The following is a 24101-nucleotide window of genomic DNA, read 5'->3' as shown; positions in this document are numbered from 1 at the left end:
AAGTTAGACCAATTTCCCAGAGGTGAAAAGTCAGACATTAATCCACTAAACTAACTAAATTATTGGTTGGGGAGAGACTATGGTTTCATAAGTGATCTTTTTCAGATATTTCAGTGGCTCAGAATCTTGATTTCTCAGAGTTTTGGAATTTGAAACAGCATCCCTTAAAAGAAGATGGCTTTTTATTTCAAATAGTAAGTTCATATTGTTAAGAGATAGCTAGTCATAAACTAGTTTACAAATGTATGCACATCAGAATGACCGGAACACATGAATGTTTAAACCTGGTAAGATAAATTGTCAGGGTAATTTTACATCATGCAGAAGGAAAGTTTATTTAGAAATAGACTTGTTTTCCACCTTCTCTTCTCGAACTGCCTTTGTTGTATAGCCATGGGAACTTACCTTTGAAACATTAGCTGCTCACCCTGGTAATTGCTCCATCCTCTAACTTAATGAAAACCCATTACACCGAAACAATAATTAAAATGAGACATCATCTCTGTAGGAGGTTTGCATATTAAAATAGGGAGCATTTCAATGCAGGCAGATCTTATTCTTGAGAAACAGTGTTTGAAGCAACACGTAAAAAGTGATTTATAATGAATAATAACAATAATCTAGAAAGCTGTGCTGTTGCACATGATGCCCTACTGTTTATTGAATTGAGCAGAGCTGGCAATGCAGATGCCAATAAAGCATTTAAAAAGACTTTTTTTCTCACTCGTGAGACCGCCCCCTTAGCTTAGAAGAAGGGCACGCACGTGGCAAGACATATTACACCCCGGTCAGGTCTCTGTGGTTTTATAAGAGTTTGTGTTCTCTCCTGAGGGTAGGCTGGGAATCTTCAAGTGGCTGCTTGCAGACTGTGATGTGTGTACCTGCTGTAGTGGTGTATACTATGTTGGCAAGCCTGCAGTCATGGGTACCCCAGGTGATGAGAGCCCTAATGAAGACTAATGTGTTGCTCATGTTCTATGCTGCATAGTATGAGCTGGTTTGTGCTCAGAGAGCTGTATGGGGATAGTAACCTGAGTGCCCTGGGGAATCAGGATGGTCGTGTATATATACCTGTTCACCTCAGTTCTGGCTGGCACACCTTGTAGATTCCCTCCAGCTCATATTTAAGATGGAAACTTCCACCCATTGTTTCACTAACTCTACAAAAATACACACACCAGCCTGGAGACAGAATCAACCTTTCTGTGGGATGGGGCTCTTCCCCCTTGACTACTCCAGACCAACTTGGTTTTGCCTGCATTTGGTAGGAAAGAATATCTCCCTGAGGCTTTTCTCCTTTTGGCAGCAAAATGAATCATCACTGGCGACAATCCCTGTGGTTGGTGTTTTTTCCTTGCATAACCTTTTACAGCTCTTTGAGACTATTGCCTTTTCTAAGGAGCTTTTTTGTAGTGGAAAGGAGGGATAATGTTCCTCTGAAATATCCCTATTTCCACCTTTGCTACTTCCATTAAAAGTCTTATGTTGGGGTGACCCTGCCTCTAGCTGAAGAGCTGGATTTTGCTTTTGGATCCCTTAAAAAGGGTTGTGATGAGGCACATCACCTTTTTCCAAGAGGAAGATTGGACAAATGACCAGGGAGGAGTATAACAATATTGCTCAGGCATGCAGGAGTGAAATCAGGAAGGCCAAATCACACTTGGAGTTGCAGCTAGCAAGGGATGTTAAAAGTAACAAGAAGGGTTTCTTCAGGTATGTTAGCAACAAGAAGGTGGTCAAGGAAAGTGTGGGCCCCTTACTGAATGAGGGAGGCAACCTAGTGACAGAGGATGTGGAAAAAGCTAATGTACTCAATGCTTTTTTTGCCTCTGTCTTCATGAACAAGGTCAGCTCCTAGACTACTGCATTGGGCAGCACAGCATGGGGAGGAGGTGACCAGCCCTCTGTGGAGAAAGAAGTGGTTCAGGACTATTTAGAAAAGCTGGATGAGCACAAGTCCATGGGGCCGGATGCACTGCATCTGAGGGTGCTAAAGGAGTTGGCGGATGTGATTGCAGAGCCATTGGCCATTATCTTTGAAAACTTATGGCGATTAGGGGAAGTCCCGGATGACTGGAAAAGGGCTAATGTAGTGCCCATCTTTAAAAAAGGGGAGGAGGAGGATCTGGGGAACTACAGGCCAGTCAGCCTCACCTCAGTCCCTGGAAAAATCATGGAGCAGGACCTCAAGGAATCAATTCTGAAGCACTTAGAGGAGAGGAAAGTGATCAGGAACAGTCAGCATTGATTCACCAAGGGCAAGTCATGCCTGACAAACCTAATTGCCTTCTGTGATAACTGGCTCTGTGGATGAAGGGAAAGCAGTGGACGTGGTGTTCCTTGACTTTAGCAAAGGTTTTGATACTGTTTCCCACAGTATTCTTGCCAACAAGTTTAAAGAGGTGTGGGCTGGATGAATGGACTATAAAGTGGATAGAAAGCTGGCTAGATTGTCGGGCTCCACGGGTAGTGATCAATGGCTCCATGTCTAGTTGGCAGCCAGTATCAAGCGGAGTGCCCCAAGGGTTGGTCCTGGGGTCAGTTTCCATCTGGAGGATGGCATGGGTTGCACCCTCAGCAAATTTGCAGATGACGCTAAACTAGGAGGAGTGGTAGATACGCTGGAGGGTAGGGATAGGGTATAGAGGGACCTAGATAAATTAGAGGATTGGGCCAAAAGGAAATCTGATGAGGTTCAACAAGGACAAGTGCAGAGTCCTGCACTTAGGATGGAAGAATCCCATGCTCCGCTACAGATTAGGGACCGAGTGGCTAGGCAGCAGTTCTGCAGAAAAGGACCTAGGGGTAACAGTGGATGAGAAGCTGGATATGAGTCAACAGTGTGCTCTTGTTGCTAAGAAGGCTAACAGCATTTTGGGCTGTATAAGTAGGAGCATTGCCAGCAGATTGAGGGACGTGATCGTTCCCCTCTATTTGGCATTGGTGAGGCCTCATGTGGAGTAATGTGTCCAGTTTTGGGTCCCACACTACAAGAAGGATGTGGAAAGAGTCCAGTGGAGGGCAACAAAAATGATTAGGGGGCTGGAGCACATGATTTATGAGGAGAGACTGAGGGAACTGGGATTGTTTAGTCCGTAGAAGAGAAGAATGAGGGGGGATTTGATAGCTGCTTTCAACTACCTGAAAGGGGGTTCCAAAGAGGATGGATCTAGACTGTTCTCAGTGGTAGCAGATGATAGAACAAGGAGTAATGGTCTCAAGTTGCAGTGAGGGAGGTTTAGGTTGAATATTAGGAAAAACTTTTTCACTAGGAGGGTGGTGAAACACTGGAATGGGTTACCTAGGGAGGTGGTGGAATCTCCTTCCTTAGAGGTTTTTAAGGTCAGGCTTGACAAAGCCCTGCCTGGGATGATTTAGTTGGGGATTGGCCCTACTCTGAGCAGGGGGTTGGACTAGATGACCTCCTGAGGTCCCTTCCAACCTTGATATTCTGTGACACAAGGGCTCCTAAGATGTGGCTGTCTAGGGAACAAGGATCTGAACTTAATATTCACATGTCCTACATGTCTCCTGCCAAATGACTGCCTGACCAGTCTCTTGTACCAATACTAAGTAACTAATCTAATCTGAAAAGCTGAATACAAACAGGGTGATTTCACTATTTTAAGTAGTTTATAAAAATGAATGTTGACTTAAAAATTAAACTTTTTATTGCTGATTTACAAAATAATGGTATCTCCTTACAAGGTGGGCAGGGGTGAACAAGTCAAAATAGGCAACAAAGGAACACCGCATTTAAAAGCCAGTACTCTCTGAGATTTGAGTTTCACTGTCCACTTTGGCTGTCATTGAAACCCAAGCTCTGATTTTGCAAACTTCTGCTTGCTTATCCAGATCTTCTATGAATGTGAGGGAATGGAGCACCAAGCAGTTTGAGTATAAATGTTCCATACAGGTGATACTGAAAGTATATTGAATCAAGCAGCTTTCAAATGGATTGGGATTAGGGATATAGCAATAAACTCTCCATGCACTGAAAAAAGAAATGAATCAGAAAGAGGCTCTTTAGAGCTTTCCCAGACAGGATATTTCAAAAAATAATATAACTATTGAAAGACATTTAAGACCAGATCATGTCGTCTTTACTCACGGGAGCAATCCCTGTAGTCTCATTGACTCCAGTGGGAGTGTTTGAGGAAAGATTACTCACCAGAATAAGGACTGTTCATGTGAATAAAAGTTGTGGGGTTGGGACCACAATTGTTACGCATTTCTTCCATTGCTTGTAGTACTGGGGACCATGGATTTGAATGGAATACAGGCACTGATGTTGTAAAACATCACCTTCAGAGAATTTGTTCCACTGTGTCAGCTGCTTTTGTCCTTTTCCCTACTAATTTTCAGAGTAGCAGTCATGTTAGTCTGTATCCGCAAAAAGAAAAGGAGGACTTGTGGCACCTTAGAGACTAACAAATTTATTTGAGCATAAGCTTTCGTGAGCAATAGCTCATTTCATCGGCATCCTTTTCTTCCTACTAATTTTGTCCACTTTGATTTGGGGATCATTTTGCAGAAGCCAACCTGGCTCTTTTGATTTACTTCCTTGTTGGGGGTTTTATCATCCTCTGGTATGTAAGTGGCAAAGCTCTAAGGATATTTTAATTGCTGTGAACGGGGGAGAGTTGAGACAGTGATGGGTCCATCAGAAATGTATGGTCTGAGGGCCAAATTTGTATCCTAAGTGCTTTTAAGGCCTGAGCCTGTGAGATGCTGAGCTCCCCTAATTCCACCTAATTTAAAAGAGCACAGGCTCTCATCACCTCACAGGATCAAGCACTTATTGCAGATATCGTCTGTCTTGCTGTCTTCATCCTCCTCAATTTCTCCAGTCGCTGTATCTGAACACCCCATACTCATTAAGAGTCTGATTCTTTGCCCATTGAAGTCAGTGGCACAGCTTCCAGACCCTACTGTAACACTATAGGAACATTGTTTATGTGGACCTATATTATGGCTGCCCGTCAGAACTATTCAGTGCCAGCATCATGATCAGTCCCCGTGGGGAAAGGTGTTAAGGTTATGTGCTTATGCATATGGGCCATTATCCACTGTGTCTCGGGCCATGGAAGAACTGTGGAGTGTGAGCACTGCAGGTTGAAAGAACAACATAACTTGCATGTTGTGGTCTCCTGTGCACTGCTTTTCTGATGAGGTCCTATGTGGCTCCATATTTTGGGCTTTGTGTTAGTCTCGGTGCATAGTTTCCTTTATTAGATTTATAGCAGTTTTCAGGTAGGCCACATTTTTGGGTTTAAATGACTTGACACTTAATAGGCAAGTTATGGTGGCCCAAATATGTCTTTGATTAGCATTCATCATAATTATGAAGGATTTCATAAAATATATAGATAAGTATTTTAGATTTGGCACTAACAGAACAGTAGAGGCATTAAGCTAGTTATACTGTGTATATGTCAAGACAGTGCTTAACAAAAAGTGTTAAATGTCTGCAGAATCTAACCTTTCGGCATTATGTACTGGTAAATTTCCTAATTGGTATGTTCTCTGGGTCTTTAAACCCCCTGACAACAACTCCATCAACTCAGAGGATTTCACCAGAATTTGGCAAAATAGGAACTAAATCCCACAATTTGAAATTTAGTTGGAGGTGCTTAAAGTAAGCACCATTGATAATTACAGTTAATGCATACTGCTAGTTCAGACAGTAAGTGGTGATCTCTTATGCTAAAAAGTAATGTTGCTCAGCATATAGACATTTCCTTTTTAGAATTCCATATTTTTTTTAAACAAAAGAATCTTCTGTACCTTTGCTTGTTCAAGGTAGAAATCTCCCTCAGTAGATCCTTCGAGAAGGCTTATTATATCAGTTTGCACTTTCAAATAAATATACAGAGCTGCTTTATTCACCTGGGTTTGATTTGAGAAACACTTTGACTTGTTTAAAGAAACCCCCAAACACCCAACATTTCAAATTAAGAAAACATAACCACATAGCAGGGCATGAGAAAGTCATATCTTCATCTCTTTGGTTTTTGCTGAGGTTGCATTATCAGTCAAGTGTGAAGTAATATTTCATTGAAGATGACTAGATAAAGCAATACTCTATGTTACACAGGAAAGAAAATAGCACTTTATTACAAGGAGCCAGTTATTTTTTATAGATAATGTAAGAACTATTTTTCCCTGATGGGCAGCTAGCTTCCTCCCATCCCCCCCAGAATTAAAATTGATGCAAAATAGAAGTCTGAGCATATAGTACTTATAATTCATTTGAATGATATTTTGTCTAGAGATCAGGTGAAACACAGAAGATTGCTCAAAAGCAGATGATGTACATGACAACCATGTGGACTAAATATATACACACCTTTTTTTTTTAGCCTTATAGGGTCAGGTCCTGCTATCTATCCATGTAGGTGGATCCCTGCACATGTGTGAAGTCCATTTGAACTAGAGAGAACTGTACACAAGCAGACTGACTCGTCCACCTGTACGAGTCAGGTGGCAGGATTGGGAGTCCTATTACCAGTCGCCCCTTAAAAAAAGCTCTGTGTTTCCAATATAGTGTATGTCAATTATGTTAAAAAGTGTGTCCATAATCTTTTCCATGTCAGCAAGTATGTTCCATTGCTAATGTAAGGCTTTCTCCTGCAAACACTCAACTACAAAGGCTGTTGGTCAGTAGGATTATTCATGGTAATAACAATATACATGATAGCTAAGTGTTTGTTTGCAGGATTTGGCCCTTACAAGTTATTTTCCCTTTTTAGGAAGATACTGTAACAGTGGTCTAAAACGCTATATTAATATTGTTCCAGTGGTTTGAGCCCCTATTCTAGAAAACTGTAGTATTTTACATCCATGTTGTATATTCATTTTAAAAGTAGCTGAATGCATAAGAGAGAGGCATTCTGACGTATTCATGCACTATTAGAAGACACAGGAATATAGTATTACATTTCAAAGTGTTTTTCTAAAAGAAAGGCTCAGTGTATTGAAACTCAAACCATATGGATTAACAAAATAACATTCTTGAGGTAAATATCCTCATTTTGTTCTGGGACATTTAATGACCTGGAAATTTAGGATTCTGTGAAGATTCTCTGAAATTTGCCAATGGAAATGTCCCTTACAAAACTACCAGTGTTTTCAATGTGGATTCATTATTATCTGAAAGAACTTCAAAAATGGTTTGAACGTCATATATTTATTTTTAGGATTTTCATGACATTGAAATATTTTGGAAACTTCAAATCAAAGAGCAAAAATCTTTTACTTTCAAGTTTTTGGGATTTTGTACTGAATTTTTCACACCTTAGTGGCCCAGATTAATTCCTGTTGTAATTGTGCTGGCTTTAATTTTATGTCTATTTTGCTCCACAGTTTGAGGTCTGGATCAGCAGACTGATGATTTTTAAAAAAAAACAAAAAACCAAAAACCTCCTGTCCTTTCCATACCTTTTTTTTTTTTTAATAATGGGTTAAATATGAATTGAGTTAATTTATTGGGTATGGGAGCATGGAAGACCTTCATGGAGGATATCCTCATGTTCTCAAGGAGGCAGCTGAACACTAATTGTCATTTAGATGTACACATTTATATCCCCTGAAGCTAGGTTTTAAAAAGAACTAGGTAATTTTATGACCATTAATAACATTTGTAGCTATGCAAGCTAAACTAAGATAATGATATGGATAATCAAATCTCCAGCTTAAGGACATAAGCTGGTCACCTACAGCGGACAGGAAGGATTTTCCCCCCTCCCATGGTGTTGTACAATTTGCTGGCTACATTGGAGATTTTTTTCTGAAGCTTCATGATTTTTGCAGGATACAAGACTAGACAGACTAATAGTCTGTGTGGTGAATCTTAGGGGTGAGTTTGAGCCAATGGACTAGATTTTTAAAACTGACTAGTGATTTCAGATGCCCCACTTGAAATACCTTAGGGATGCTGGATTTTGAGTGGGGGAGTAGACAGCATGTTCAGTCTGCTTTAAGACTTTTCAGGTTGGGCACCCCAAAATTGAGGTACCCCAAATCACTGGTTTAAAAATCTTGAGCACAGAATTTGGATTCTCTCCATGGTGTGGAGTTCCCTCAAAATTAAGGGGTGTTTAGGTGTCAATTTTTTTTTCTGGGTCCATCTTCTGTTCTTCTCTTGAGTCCAATAAACATAATTTTATGACAGTACATTAGGCTCTTTATAGTGAGGCTCTATGCTGTAAATTTCATCACTTTTTGTCCGTTACCCTACAGCATTTACACTGGACCAGATCCTTCAGTAGTGCTACTCTGATTTATACCAGTTGAGGAACTGAGCCAGAATGTTTGGCTTCAAAGAAAGCCTTTCTAAAGAAGCAGCGCGTGGCTTTCTAATTGGTAATGGCATTTGAGAAAAGAAAGTGACACAGGCCCCAAAAATATGTGATAAAGTGCCAGCATGAAAGACATGACAAAACAAAATAGCAGAGGAGGGTGAAATGATGCGTGATTCATTCCTTTAACAGACTTTCAGTGTTCTCTTTCCTTTCATTATTCACCATCTTAGAGGTTAGTGGTGTGCAGTAAGAAATGGTGAGATAGCAGTGGGTGCGTTTGAATAGAGGTGACTTTGGGTCTAAGAAGAGTGGAGAGTGGGAAGGCATGCCACTGATGGACAACAGCAGAATTAGCAAGACTGAAACATCTCTGGCCCTACTTGATCAGAGTGTAGATTAATAAATATTGTATGAGCTGTCACACATTGCTTGTTTAAACTGAGAAATCCTAGAAATGATAGTGTATTGCAAGCATGTCTTGAATTTATTTTGGGCAAAGTCATAGCTATGTAGCATTGTTAGCAATAATACATCTCTGCCCTACACAGTGCAAGGACAGGGTCCCTCACATATATTGTGGAGAGATGGTAACTGAGTCAATGGTAAAATTGAAATCGGAGCTTGGTAAGTGGCATTGGGAGCAGGCAGTTCCTGATATTCCTTGGAATTTTGAAGATTATTTATCTGACTGCAACACACCTTGTTTACTGCAACTTAATCTGCTTGCAGCAGACCCAAATTGCTTAGCATCCTGTCAACATTTCTGTCAGAAAATCAGTGCCTGGCCAATTGTGAACTTGTCCAAGTGGGCACATTGACAGAGATGGCATTTTGGGTTTTCACATTGAATGAATGCAGCTGTAGCGTGCAGTACACAACTGTTGAAAAATATTGATGGAAGAGGAAAATAAAAAGTGTAATCTGAATCCTTCAGACTTGGCTTTTTTACTGTGCCATTGTGTTTTTTCCCTTCCCTTCTCTTCTTGTCGATGAAACTCTTAGATGTAGAAAGAGAAATCCATGCAGCGCCCCATGTGAGCGAGAAGTTAATTCAACTCTTTCGGAATAAAAGTGAATTCACGTTTCTGGCCACCCTGCAACAGAGGGCATCAACTTCTGGAGTTGTACTGTCCATCCGAGAGTTGGAGCACAGGTAAGAGGAAATCTCTTCTTTGCTGAAAGCTTCACTTTTCTTCTATAGCAGAAGTATCTCTGCACTTCATGGTCTAGCATGACATTGAGCTAAAGTAGTAGTTGAAACATCTGAAGTGACAGTCAAAGTCTCTGTTTCGCAGATTTGTCAGTTATTTTTTTTGTTAAAACAAAAGGAGGCAGGATACTTTATTCAGTAAAAGACTTCATATTACTTTGATCTTTTAGTTACTTTTAAGCCAACGAGGTAGGTACTTAACACACCATAGAAGCCCCTGTAATGTCATCTCTATTAGTTCATCATGTGTTTCACTTCTTCAGGGATGTTAAATCTACATACATTGCACAGTCCCATGCGTCCTTCTTCACTACGTTTTGTATCATTTTAAATAGTTTCTGCTCTTTTGAGGTCTAGCAATTAGACCATTATTGAAACCTATGCTTTGGATGCCTTCCAGATGGTGATGCGTTTTATGTTCCCTTCCTGAGATATAAATGTAGTGTAAATTTAAAAAGATTAGTCTTCGTTTACTGTCAATGGGAAAAATGATCTCTTTGGATAGCTGTTGTGACGTTGCACTCCATATGCTTTATGAAAATATGCTTGGAATGTGAATCTGATGTAACTGGAATATGCTTTGTGCAAAAGGTCTCTTGTAAGGTATCATTACAAAGCTTATAATCTACTGAGTGTGTTCATCCTATTTGTATGTATGTATCATTTTGGTATCTAAAACTAGAAATATGAAGTTAACTCTAAGGTCCTTTTGTAATTATACAAAGTGTGGGCCATTAATGGTGGTTTAGAATCTTGATGGCACCCACTGACTAGGACATTTGGCTGTAGATGGTTTATTTACCTGCAAGCCTTCTTGTGGATGTGGGGGCCAGCCTGTGGGTAATGAAGAAAGAGGTCTCACAGTGACATGTGACCATGTCACCTGATACTGGAATCCATCTTAAACCTGGTACTTTTCCATTTAGAAGGAGGGGTGGGAACCCAGAGAGACAAAGGTTTCCCATCTTGGGCCAAATCTATAAAAGGGGGTAGAACATAACAAAGGGGGCTGCAGTCCTGAGAAATACCTTAGTTACCACCTGAGCTGGAACTAACAAGAACTGTACTGGGGAAAGGATTGGGCCCAGACTAACAAAGCATCTAGTCTGTGAAAGAGGTTTATTGGAACATCTCTGAGGGTGAGATTTACCTGTATTCAGTTTCTTAATGTATTATGCTTAGAGTTGCGTGTTTTTGCTTTTTTATTTGGTGACTTACTTTGTTCTGTCTGTTATTACTTGGAACCACTTAAATCCTACTTTTTATTCTTAATAAAATCACTTTTGTTTATTAGTGAACACAGAGTAAGTGATTAATACCTGGGAGAGCAAACAGCTGTGGATATTTCTCTATCAGTGTTTTATAGAGGGTGCACAATTTATGAGTTTACCCTGTGTAAGTTTTATACAGAGTAAAACTGATTTATTTGGGGTTTGGATGCCATTGGGGTCTGGGAGCTGGAGACAGGAGTACCTGCTGAGTGGTTTTCAGTTAAAGCCTGCAGTTTTGGGGACGTGGTTCAGACCCTGCCTTTGTGTTGCAGCAGGCTTGCTTGTCTGGCTCAACAAGACAGGGTTCTGGAGTCCTAAGCTGACAGGGAAAACGGGCTCAGAGGTAGTTTCAGCATGTAAGGTGACAGTCCCCAGGGGGTCTCTGTGACCGAACCCATCACAGCTGTCATATCCGTAATGGCAGACATATAAGTTTCTCCAAAAAAGGAGGTAGAACTAATAAATAACAGGTCTAATGACAGTTATTCTGTTGGTGTTTAGTGTGTGTGTGTGTGTGTAGATATAATATTTTGTAGAGAAGGCATTGTGTCAAGTGCTCAGAAGAAGGGAGTGGGAATCAACACTTCTGGGTTCTGTTGCCACCTCTGCTACAGGCTTTCTTTGTATCCTGGAGAATGTTATTTTTTTTCATAGATTTTTAAGGCTGAAAGGGACTGGTCTGATCATTTAGTCTGTCCTCGAATAACACAGGCCATAGGATTTTTTGAATTCATTCCTGTTTGAACCAGAGCATAGCTTTTAGAAAAACATCCAATCTTGAGTTTAAAATTGCCGTTAATGGGGAGTCCACCACAACTTTTGGTAAATTGTTCCAATAGTTAACTAGCCTTGTTGTTCAAGATTTGGATGTTATTTCTAGTCTGAATGTATCTATCTTCAACTGCCAGCCATTGAATCTTGTTATACCTACTTACTTTACTTCATTCTGCCTTAAGTGGGGATGATAATACATACATACTTTACTGGGGTCATGTGAAGCTTCTTTATTTAATGTTTGCAAAGGACTTCACATTATAGACATTGTGTACAGTATTGTTACTCTAATGCATTCTCATATCCTGACACAGATGTTGCATTCCCTGACTCTTTATATTAAATGCTAATGTAATTGTGCCTTTTTGGTGAAAGTTGGACAGAGCCAGGCTTTGGCTTCCTATAGCCACTGGCTGCTAACCCAAACCTCTAAAGCGTAGCCTACAGGGCCAGTGAGGCTTCTTGTGACTCTGAAGTTCCATCTATCACAAACCCCTGGATTTCACAGGGATCTAGTGGAGACTGTCATATTAAGCCTACTCAAGCCAAACCAGTAGTGGCCTTGCATGGCCTGGAACCCATGCACAAAATTAAATCAAGTCGCTATTTTTGTGCTGTCAGCTCCAAACATAGGTAGGGTTTTGCCACTCCCGAGGTCCTACATATGGCTGGTCAACTTGTCTCAAGGTTCTTCACTGATCTGGCAATGCATCTGTTTTGGCTATTGGGTGCATGTGTGGGAGCTTACCACAACTTCCTGGTAATCAGAATCCATTAACTTTATTTAATGTTTAATGTCTTTAATGACTTGAAAATCATGTTTACACTTTTTGTAGGATTTTTGTAGGATTTGTAAGACAAGTGCAATGTACTACACTTAAAAAAGAAAAATCAAATGCACAAATACAAAATTGAGAATAACAGGGTAGGCAGTAGTACTGCAGAAAAGAATCTTGGGGCTATTGTTGATCACCAGTTGAATATGAGCCGATAATGTGATACAATTGTGAAAGAGGGAAATGTATTAATAGGACTACTCGTGGTTTAAAATTAAGCGTGTGTGTAAATTATTTCCAGACTGGGGTTGACAATGCAGTTATGAACACCAGAGTTATAAACTGCCCCATCAACCACACACCGCATTTGGAACTAGAAGTACGCAATCTGGCAGCAGCAGAGACACCCTTCCTCCCCCCGCCCAAAAAAGCAAATACGGTACGGTACTGTGTTAAACGTAGACTACTAAAACAATAAAGGGAAAGTTTTTAAAAATAAGATTTGACAAGGTAAGGAAACTGTTTCTGTGCTTGTTTCATTTAAATTAAGATGGTCAAAAGCAGCATTTTGCTTTTGCATAGTAAAGTTTCAAAGCTGTATTAAGTCAATGTTCAGTTGTAAACTTTGAAAGAACAAACATAACGCTTCGTTTGGAGTTACGAACACCTCATGAATGGAGGTTGTTTGTAACTCTGAGGTTCTACTGTACTAGGAAGGATTGACGTTGAGTGGATTAATCAGGTCAGTTTCTCTGCTGGGGTGTAAGTGGATGCAACTCATTGAAATCAGTCTAGTAGCACCAGTATATGTCAGCTGTGAATTTGGCACACTAACAGGAAGTGGGAGGAAATGTGGCCTTCCCAATAGGATCACACACAAGATAGCAGCGGTACCTAGCAACCAGGCCATCATCTGACCATCAGATGGAGAATACAGATGCCGGGACAAATTCTGTGGTCCTTTTTCTGGCAAAACTCCCATTGGCTTCTCAGAATTTAACCCATTGCTGCTTACCTGACTTTGCCTCTGCCCTTCTGGCAACAGACTTTCCTCAACAATCAGAGGACTTTGTTAACAAACTTTTTTTTTGATTTTTCCCTGGCAATAGAAAGTTGTGGTGATAGAAATTATAGGTTGGATCATAAAGTAGAGATAATTATAGTTAAGGGTAGTTGATTGTGACTCCTATTTAATTCACACAAATATATTGTGTACTATGTAAACTGACTCCCCAGATGTGCTGTTTTTCTGCTTTTCCTCAAAGGTATCCTGGTAAGGTGATAGCATTTTCAAGCTTACTAGCCTGAGAACTTTTGAATGCTGAGAATTATTGGGCTGTGGAATTGTCTTCCAATGGAAATGGTGGAAGCTCCACTGCTTTAGACATTTAAAGCTAGGCAGGACAAAGCCCTAGAGAAATTGTAGGGGACAGTCCTGCACTAACTGGGGGGAAGGACTAGATGTGACATAATAGGTCTTTTCCATCTCTAGTAGAGCATGTCCCGGAGGTTGGTGAAATGGAGGAAAGCTCACAAAACCAACTGGGCAGCACAGTAGCGGGAGGAGGTGAGCAGCCGTCAGTGGTGAAAGAACAGGTTAAGAACTATTTAGAAAAGCTGAACATACACAAGTCCATGGGGCTGGATACAATGCATCCGAGAGTGCCGAGGGAGTTGGGTGATGTGACTGCAGAGCCATTGGCCTTTATCTTTGAAAACTTGTGGCAATCGAGGGAGGTCCCAGATGATTGGAAAAAAGCAAATATAGTGCCCCACTTTAAAAAGGGAAGGAGGAGAATCTGGGGAATTACAGGCCAGTCAACCTCACCTCAGTCCTTTGAAAAATCATGGACCAGGTTCTCAAGGAATCCATTTTGAAGCACTTGGAGGAGAGGAAAGTGATCAGTAACAGTCAGCATGGATTCACCAAGGGCAAGTCATGCCTGACCAACCTGATTGCCTTCTATGATGAGAGAACTGGCTCTATGGATATGGGGAAAGCGGTGGACATGTTATACCTTGACTTTAGCAAAGCTTTTGATACAGTCTCCCACAGTGTTCTTGCCAGCAAGTTAAAGTAGTATGGGCTGGATGAATGGACTATAAGGTGGATAGAAAGCTGGCTAGATCATCAGGCTCAACGGGTAGTGATCAACAGCTCGATGTCTAGTTGGCAGCCAGTATCAAGCAGAGTGCCCCAAGGATTGGTCCTGGGGTTGGTTTTGTTCAACATATCCATCTGATATGGATGATAGGATGGATTGCACCCTCAGCAATTTCACGGAAGACACTAAGCTGGAGGGAGAGGTAGATACGCTGGAGGGTAGGGATAGGGTCCAGAGTGACCTAGACAAATTGGAATATTGGGCCAAAAGAAATCTGATGAGATTCAACAAGGACAAGTGCAAGGTCCTGCACTTAGGACAGAAGAATCCCACAGCTGCAGGCGGGGACCGACTGGCTAAGCGGCAGTTCTACAGAAAAGAACCTGGGGATTACAGTGGATGAAAAGCTGGATACGAGTCAATGGTGTGCCCTTGTTACCAAGAAGGCTAATGGCATATTGGCCGCATTAGTGGGAGAGTTGCCAGCAGATTGAGGGAAGTGATTATTCCCCTCTATTAGGCACTGGTGAGACCACATCTGGAGTATTGCATCCAGTTTTGGGCCCCCCCTTACAGAAAGGATGTGGATAAATTGGAGAGAGTCCAGTGAAAAGGATTCGTGGGCTGGGGCACATGACTTATGAGGAGAGGCTGAGGGAACTGGGGTTATTTAATCTGTAGAAGAGAAGAGTGTGGGGGGGGATTTGATAGCACCCTTCAATTACCTGAAGGGGGGTTCCAAAGAGGATGGAGCTAGGCTGTTCTCAGTGATGGCAGATGACCGAACAAGTAGCAATGGTGTTACGTTGTAGTGGGGGAGGTCTAGGTTGGATATTAGGAGAAACTATTTCACTAGGAGAGTGATGAAGCAAAGTTACATAAGGACAGGGCCATCCCTAAGGGGATGCGGGGCCTGGGACATAGGCACTGAGTTTCTGTCTGACAGGGGTGCTCTGCCCAGGCCCTGCCCGCACTCCATCCCTTGCCCCAAGGCCCAACTCCACCTCTTCCCACCCCTGCCCCACCTAGTTATGCCCCCTCCATGATCGTGCTGTGCCCTCACTCTTCTCCCCTCCCCCCGACCCCCAGCGCCTCCAGACACTGCGAAACAGCTGATCGGTGGTAGGTGCTGGGAGGGAGGGAGAGGTGCTGGTGGGCAGGAGGCGGTGGGGGGGAGGGGGAGGTTGGTAGGGGGTTTCCGCCTCGCCGCCCCGCCCCCTCCTCACGAAGTGCAGGGCCCGTGGCAGTCATCCCCATTCACCATACCCTAGGGACAGCTCTGCTTAGGGAGGTAGTGGAATCTCCATCTGTAGAGGTTTTAAAGGCCTGGCTTGATAAAGCCCCAGCTGGGTTGACTTAGTTAAGGTTGTTCCTGCTTTGAGCAGGGGGTTGGACTAGATGGCCTCCTGAGGTCTCTTCCAACCCTAATCTTCTATGATTCTTCCATGAAACTTCTGTACAAGAAAGAGAATAGTAATGGAAGGGGGGAAATGGGTATATGAACAATCAAATGGTAAATAGGTTAGATTACATGCAGAGAATGCAAAAGGGGGTCAGGGGATTTAAATTGTGTTTGGGGGCCGGGAGGAGGTACAGGAAGGGGACAATAAGGTTTAAAGATAAGATGCAAAATAAAGCTCTCTAGCAGGGATTCTCAATTTCTTGTCTATTTTTTATCTCTTTTTGATAGAGATCTCAAAGAGAACTCCTCCCTCAGTTCTGATTCCACACCTTTCTACTATAGTTGCAGTACTTGGTAACCTACAAGAGTGATATTAAGGCAATATTAGGGAGGAAAGATGAAGAACTCACTTTAATGTGAAGAGTGAAGCTGCTTGCTTATGTCTCACCCACTTTCTCCTATTTATTTCCCCTTGCTGTATGTAGCACTTTCCATTTGTTCATACCAACTCTTCCTTCACGTCCTGTGATTCTCTTGCCCGATCATGTTGAAATTTGGCATCCCACCATTGTCAAACAATTTGATTATGACTGAATTTGTACCTGACAAAGAAGGGGACTTGATGACAGGCTTCACAACTAATTCTGAGGCTTCACACCTGGTTCTGAATCAGGAGCAAATTCGCTTAAATCAATGGAGTTTAACCAATTGCCAACCAAGTGTTCTAAAGTTACGAGATGAGCAAACAAGACATGAGTTTTTTAAGAATATAGTATATTTTAGGTTCTTTTTAGTTGCCTCAGGGATTTGGCCCTGTAGGACTCATGTTTTAAAGATTTTCTTCCCAATCATGAGGGCTACCAACTTGCTTTAAAATTTTTTTTTTTTAGAATGAAAGATGAGATTCTTATATTAGCACATGACTCTAGGAATTGGGGCTTTAGAAAAACAAGTACCAAGTATTGCAAGACTTACAATAAAATTGCAGGAGTTAGCTCCATTGCTAATGTAAAACTTATTTAATAAGATCTGAATTTGGCCCTTTAGTTGCAAGTGTGGCATAGGCATGCAAAGGGGCTCTGCTAGAAAACTCTTCTATGCACAATAGAAATGGATTAAGGTATCAATTGAATGTTACTGCTGCATGTGTTACACGTTGTCCATCATTATGAGCAAAGCAGCTTTGAAGTCCACCTGGAAATGCTTTCTGCACCACTAGTCCACAAACCACAATTGTGGGCCACTGTACAGTACAGCCCACTAACCCCCCACCCCCCCGGGATAAATGTGAAAGAAGCTGCAAGAGAGCTAGTATAAAGGATTGTACCAGATTTTACAAGTAACAAACTAATTAAATAAACATTGAAATCTAATTAGGATAAAATAATTTGTGCAAGGGACTTTTGACCCTAATTGCAAAACTGAAGGATCAGTTACTTAATGTAGCATTTTTGGTGACTCACTCCAACTTGTATATATGCATATTAGATTCTGGGTTGTACAGTATTCAAGAAATGGAAAAATGGCAAATATAGCCATTAACCTTTACGTTTTAGGGCAAAAGTCACAGCTTCATTAATATTTATATATTTAATCACTTAAGCTGTGTGCAATACGCCCAGAATATTCAAAGAGTCTGGCTCATTTCACTTGCCTCTGAATTAGCAGGTATGCAGCGTCTATAAGGTGTACGCACATGTTTTGTTTGTGTGGAGTAAAAAGAATTGGTGAACCTGGCTGATGATGGAATTTGGTTTCCTGTACAGAGGGCCTGATCCAAAGGTCATTGAAATCAATGGAAAGACACTTATGGGTTACAATGGTCATTGGGTCTGGCCCGGCCTTTGTCCTTTGGATTTCAGTGTGAAGAAGGAAAAAGAAAAAGAATGAAGTTAAAACTCCGCACAGCTCTCACTGATTTAAGCACTGTGAAAGAAGAGGAGCTACCTGCCATCTTGAGGCTTCCTGCTGAGAGCAGGTGTTTTATGTACAATGGACTGACAATTGTTGTCCGTCTGAAGCATTAATGCACTGGCAATAACCAGCTGTTGAAACACAATGGCTGGACCTTGTCAGCAATTGGAATAGAAGGGATGACAGTTTGAAACTCTTTAAGGCAGAAATTGGAGGGGGCTGAAATGTCAGGGTTGGCTAGAAGCAGGCTGTGTATATCCCCCAAGAGCCCTCCCGAGCATTCTGAGTTATTCAGTTTGCTGCTTTTATGGACACTGTTGGAGTTCCCTGTAATTTAGACTGAAGGCAACTTTCTCAACTGATTGATGAAAGTTTTATAGCCATTCTGCTGGAATTTTGGAATGGATCTCTGCTAAGTAGTGTGTTGGTGTTGCAAATTAGTGGCTGCCAGAGCCACCAAAGGGGCCACACTAACCATCAAACTGACCTCTGTCCCACTAAAGGGCCAGATTGGTTTTCTTTCTCTGTTTAGCTGGGCTGCAGGCAGTGCTGTCATTTATGACAGATGCTATTGGGGAGTGGCTAACATCTTCTACTCTCAGGCTTCCTACAGCCATCTGGGTTTGGGGGATGGTTATCACAAAAATGAGGGGAGGGGCAGCTTCCCAGGAGACATTCAGCCCACTTAAGGGGGAGGATGTTTCCCTGACACTAATTAATTTGACACTTCCCCCACAGTGGTTTCAGCTATCTGCTGTATTGTAGACACAATCACTGTATGGTGTCATGGGACAGCTGCTCTTTTTGGGGAATTAGAATCCTAATCTGCCTGACTGCTTTATGAAGGTCCCACATGAGGGTGATTGACTGCCCCAGGTGGCTAATTAGTAAACAAGCACCTAGACCTGATAAGTGACCCAAGATCAGTTGGAGGGAACTCCAAAGGGAGACAGGAGGCTCCTATGGAAGGGAGATCCCAAGAGGAGCCTCAGCCAGAAGGTTGAGCAGGGAGCCTAGAAAGGTGAGCCCTTTAGGGAACCTACCAAGATGGGGAGTATGTAAAAGTTGCTGCTGGGGAGGGGAGAACTGCACCTGCAGGCATCCAGGAGGGCCTGGTGTCTGCCAGGGGTCCCCCGATGCTGGCCTGAAGCTCGGCTTGGGAAGGATCACACATTATCCTGGAGAAGAGTTGTAATGGGCCAATCTCCCCAGACTCCAGAGTAGGATGTTACTTTGGTAGGGGCAAGAGGCCTAACACCAAGGGAAGATATTGGAACCAAGAGAACCCTGGAGAAAGAGCCTGGGTAGAAGTGAACACTGGATTCAGGTGTGGGACCTGGACTAGGAATGGGATGTTGGTGTGAACGTTTTGTTTATGTTCTGTGTTGGCTTTTCCACTAATAAATGAGACTTCCACAAGGAGGTGCTCTTTAGTACTTACCTCCTCTTGCCCAGGGTATCAACAAGTCCACACAGCCAGTTAAGGGCTCATCTGCAACACTATGCTTCCCTGCAAGGGGGCACGCTGGGTCAGACTGGAATGGTGAATATGGCTGCTAGAGTGATCAGAGTGAGAGGAGCAGGGGGTGGATTCAGCAGTATCTTATCTGTAATTTTTGGCGTATCATCTTCCTATCCAAGAACAAGCAACTTTGTCTGAGCGAGATAAGAGCGTTGAAACCCCCTGCCTCACAAGAGGCCTGAGGTAGGGGTGCAGTCCTGAGTGTTTGTGCAGAACATAGTTGTCTGTCCGACCTGAACAATCTGCTTCTGAAACTCTGCTGTATGGTTCCAGGGTTCCCCCCACCTTGAAAATATTTTCTGCATTTCGATCAGTTCTACTCAGCATATCCTAGATACTATTTGTGACCTGGTAGTATAGTCAACACTGACACAGTGTGTGTCAAGTCCACTATTAGTAGTTGGTCCATCAGAGGATAACAGCCTAGCACTGTGACCAGCTAAAGCAGTCATTACTTTACCTCAGGGGGGCTGAACTGTGCTGAAGGTCCCAGGTTTGAATGATTGTGATCTATGCTAGTGGTGGTTTTTACAGTGGCATGAGCATTTTTCTTTTTAGCCAGAGGTATTTATGTGGGCATTCTGCACACTGAGGAAACAATCTAGAGTGCCATCTCCACTACAACCATAGGGCGCCATTCAAAGCAGAGCTACACAAGGTCACCAACAGTTGTGTTTTCTAGATAAGTTTGCAGGATGCAGACTCCTGTTCCACCCAGATGGACTGAGGGTGAGTGGGTCCTTTTGAATAAAGGTGTGGTGGTGTCGTTTTTTCTCTCTGCAATGCACCATCACCTTATTGGTTTAATATGACCTGGCGAGAACTTGTCACCTTGACAGACCGTGGGCAGTTGCACCCACAGTGTAGGAAATGGATGTTCAGACATCTGTGATAGGAGTCTAGAATATGTTGAAGTTAGTCTTTCTACCACATACTCTGAAAACAAGCAGTTATATTTGGAAGCTGCCTTTTTGTGCCATTCGGACTTTAGGGTTATCATTTTCTTTTATGATTACACAAGGAAAGAAAATTGTATTGAGATAGATATTTGCTTAGTTGCAGGTGCACAGATACCTTTTGAGAGTAATAAAGGCTAAATGCCATGCAGTTTGATATACTCATCCTGGCATATAGAAGAACTATGGGACAAAAAGACACATACACCTTTAACGAACAAAATGTCACAGTGGAGACTTTTATCATTGAACTTTTCAGACTAGGTTAATATAAAGTACTCCAATAGGAGGAAAAGGGTTTATTAAAGTTATTTAATTGACTGTTCCCTTTGTTTTAAGGATAGAGGATACAAGTGTACAAATGAGCAGCATTTCATTCTCTCAGATTCAAGTATTTGGATTTGGAGCACGGTAAAACTCAATCCAAGGCAGTCACATTTTTGTGCCCTCAGATTTCTAAAATGAGAGTGTTGGGATGAACTAGAGTTACTATCTTGAATCTGCCTCATTTCTTCATTTTCCTGAGAATGATGAGGACTTTCAGAGCTCTATATAAGAGGTTAAAAAAGTAATCCACACAGAGATCCTCTGAACACTGACCAAACATTATGTTCACAAAGATCAGCAGTGGATACTATTTGTAGGCAGGATTATAGCTTTAATCCAAACTACATTAGTCTCCAGTCTTAGATGGCAGCACCATAGAAGGCAGAATTGAAGGCATTTGTTGTCTCTGCAAAGGCTCTTTAGAAGAATCCAAACCCTTTAGACCATCTTCAGTCAGCTGTTTTGCAGAACTGCAGAGGTTTCCTTCTGCCATTTTATTGAATGCATCCTGAGATCAGTAGCATTTTTGAATGAAATTTGTGATCATGTGGCAATTAGAGGTTGGGTCTATGCATCAGTGAAGATGGTGATTACATGAAGCTGATTCTCCTAAGTAGCTGATGGATGAACCCAATCAATCCTGTTTATAATCTCTCTCTCTTCTCCCCCCCCAATCTATTTCAGGTGTTTATACATTTTTGTCACAGATTCTGTTTTCTTTGGTATTGTCTATTCCATTTCCTTTGGTCATTGCATCCATAGCAGTTGTTTCCAGGTTACAGTATACTGCTGAGCATCTTATTCCTATGATCTTGAACTAAAATGAGTTTGTGTCAAGTGCCTGGTTAAAGCTTAAGTGTGATTATGACGAGAAAAGGATAATGATCAAGCAATAAACTTCAATAAGGCCGGCATTATCCCCGCTTAACAAGACCCTTGTGTGAGGTACATAAGAGTACCATATGCTAACAGAGGGATTTAAAACACATCGAGTTGATTGTAGAATAATAATGCCCATCTCCAAAGGCCTTGTAATGATTTTAAAATGTCCAACTTTTTGTGTGCCTAAAACCCATTTTGCATTTAGCAACATAATTTGGTATTTTGCTCTCTGACACTAGAATTTGAATAAGCGACTGATGATACATCTGTAAAACATGATAATGTTCAGATGCTTTAATTATAAAAATAGGTGCAGCAGTAATTTCCATGCTAACAAATAATAGTAACTTTAGCCAGGCTCTCCTAACAGTTCACTCTGCTATTCCTCAAGCACTGTGCTTCCTTCATATACATATCTGAGCATTCCATCTGTCAAATCACATCCTGTATCTGATCATTTTCTTAAAAATATATAGATCATTGTTCCTTAAAAATTCAAGCCACCATCACTCAGTGTTTTCCATCCAGAACACTCTCTCAAGTCTCTTGTTCCTGAATAAGGTTATCAAAAAGGTGATAAAAGGCTGACTAGAGCAGTAAATTGGAATATAGAAAAGAAGACCCTTTCCAATTCAGCATCACGCTGACATGTCAGAGAGGCAGGGCTGGTTATGGGAGATGTCCTATGTCAGTATTTCTAGACTTGCTTATTGACCAGTTTTGTTCAGGAGAAATGAGTGCTGAGACCTATCTTGGTTTTTCTGTGTGCTGCATTTCCTCCAGGAAACTTGGATGCTGTCAAGAATCAAGGCCTACAACAGAATCATTCTCTGGGCAACCTAATGAGCACAGCTGGTCTGTAGTAGGCTGCCTGATTGATTGGAAGGGTCTGCAGGCCAGCAGCAGTTCAGCAACTGCTCAAAGCATTCACCCATGACCATGATAGCTCCTGTACCTGCTTGTTTCCAGCCCTGCTCCTGCCTTACCTCACTCCAGGTAGCCTGGTTCTCACCCTGGGCTCTGATTCCTGATTTCTGACTTTGGGTCTGACCATTGGCCCTAGCATCTGGCCTCTGACTCCGGTTCTCACCCTGAGCTCTGATGCTTGGCTCTGACACCTGGCTTCTGGCTGCAGCCAGCGGCTCTGGATCCTTCATAACAGTGAGTGGGCCATGAGGGCTGCCCCCTGTGGCTATGCCCGTGTCCCCCCCTCCCCCCGGCACCACCCCCTGTCCAGGCCAGAAGCTGGAGGCTGGACAGGGTAACAGCCTTCTGGGCCGCTATGGGGAGTCCTGAACCCTCCACCTGCCCTCATGGGGGCATGGGCCGGGGGCTGCTCTTGGGCCCACGACCCAGGTCAGGTGGAGAGTCCAGGGCTACTTACAGCGGCCCAGATGGCTGTTACCCTGTTACCCAGCCAGGCTCCAGCTTTTGTGCCTTTCACAGAAACACTGATCGGGAAGAGCATTAGTTCACCATGTTAACAATCTATTGGCTCTTATTTGGAAGCTAAAAAAGAAAATGCAGCAAAAGCCTCTAAAATGGTCAAAATTTGTCCCTGATGCAACTCCATTGATTTCTGTGGAGTTACAATAAGGATCAATTTCCACTATTATGTTTAGAATCCAAGGTGAGATGTCAAAAATCTCCTTCATTTACTTTCCTTACTCTGCCCTCTCCCTCAGTGAAGAAATATGGGGCGTGCTGTTTACCCAGTCTTATATATTCCCATTTATTTGTCTCTACAGCTGGCAGAACATACACTGGATGTAATACAGAGCACATTTATTTCAGGAGCAAGTAGCCTCTCTTTTTCATTGCAGTTGAGACAGGCTTTCATCCATCTTCTAAAGAGAAAGGAAGAAAAGACAGTAATTTGATACTGAGGGAACGATTTCCAAGAGCATTAGTACTTTAGAATAAAGCCAGTAATAGTCTTTGAGTTTGTTCACTTTTTGCCTTGTGTGCGCTTGCTTAGCCAACTTGTGAATGCGGGCAACATTTGTGCAAGTGTATATGTAGCCAAATTCTCTGGTGGTGTGAATTGATGCAGCTTCCCGGAAGTCAATGGAGCAGTCTACGCCAGCCCATGTTTTTAAACATCTACATAGATTGGACCTGATTCTCTGCTCACCCCAGTTTAACTCCATTGAGTACAGTGGAGTTGTTTCTGATTTACACTGGTTTAAGTGAGATAAGAACCAGGCTCAGGATTTGTCTAGTGGTATATTTCCACTTCATCAGAGAAGGCAGAAAGATGCCATCCATGGGCACTCTAACAGTATAACAAATCTGCCCTGTAAAGAAATGGCTGCACTTGCTGGTACAGTGAAACTTCTGAGACTGAATCTTAATTGGGCAATTTTGGATGTTGTTAGTCAGTGGCTTGACACCAAAATAGGAGGATCATCTCCAAGGCCAGCAGAAACACCTGTTTTCATTCCCTGAAGTAACCATTACTACTAAAGCCTGCCAAGCGAGAAATGACTTTGTCTTGGAACACATTGTGCCAGTCGACTTATACAGTTACAATACATAATCGAATTTAATCTGATGGATCTTTCCAGAGCTGGGACATTGTCCTTTATTAACAAACAAAACATTGTGTGGTAGGTGATTAGCTCTGTGGCTATGAGGGATTATGAAGAATAATTGCAGA

At 42.2% G+C, this 24101-nt stretch overlaps 1 protein-coding gene across 6 annotated transcripts in view; it reads left to right on the top strand.

Annotated features, from left to right (window-relative positions):
• The window catches only part of NELL1 (neural EGFL like 1), a 430169-nt gene that overhangs the window by 22685 nt on the left and 383383 nt on the right, over positions 1–24101 (top strand). For all 6 annotated transcript variants that reach the window (XM_073347842.1, XM_073347838.1, XM_073347837.1 and 3 more), the window contains exon 3: positions 9306–9456. In XM_073347842.1, the coding sequence (XP_073203943.1) occupies positions 9306–9456 (151 nt within the window). The remainder of the gene's footprint in view (positions 1–9305; positions 9457–24101) is intronic.

Source organism: Lepidochelys kempii, chromosome 6, assembly GCF_965140265.1.
Source record: "Lepidochelys kempii isolate rLepKem1 chromosome 6, rLepKem1.hap2, whole genome shotgun sequence".
NCBI lineage: Eukaryota > Metazoa > Chordata > Testudines > Cheloniidae > Lepidochelys > Lepidochelys kempii.
This window is presented reverse-complemented; position numbering and strand designations above follow the sequence as displayed.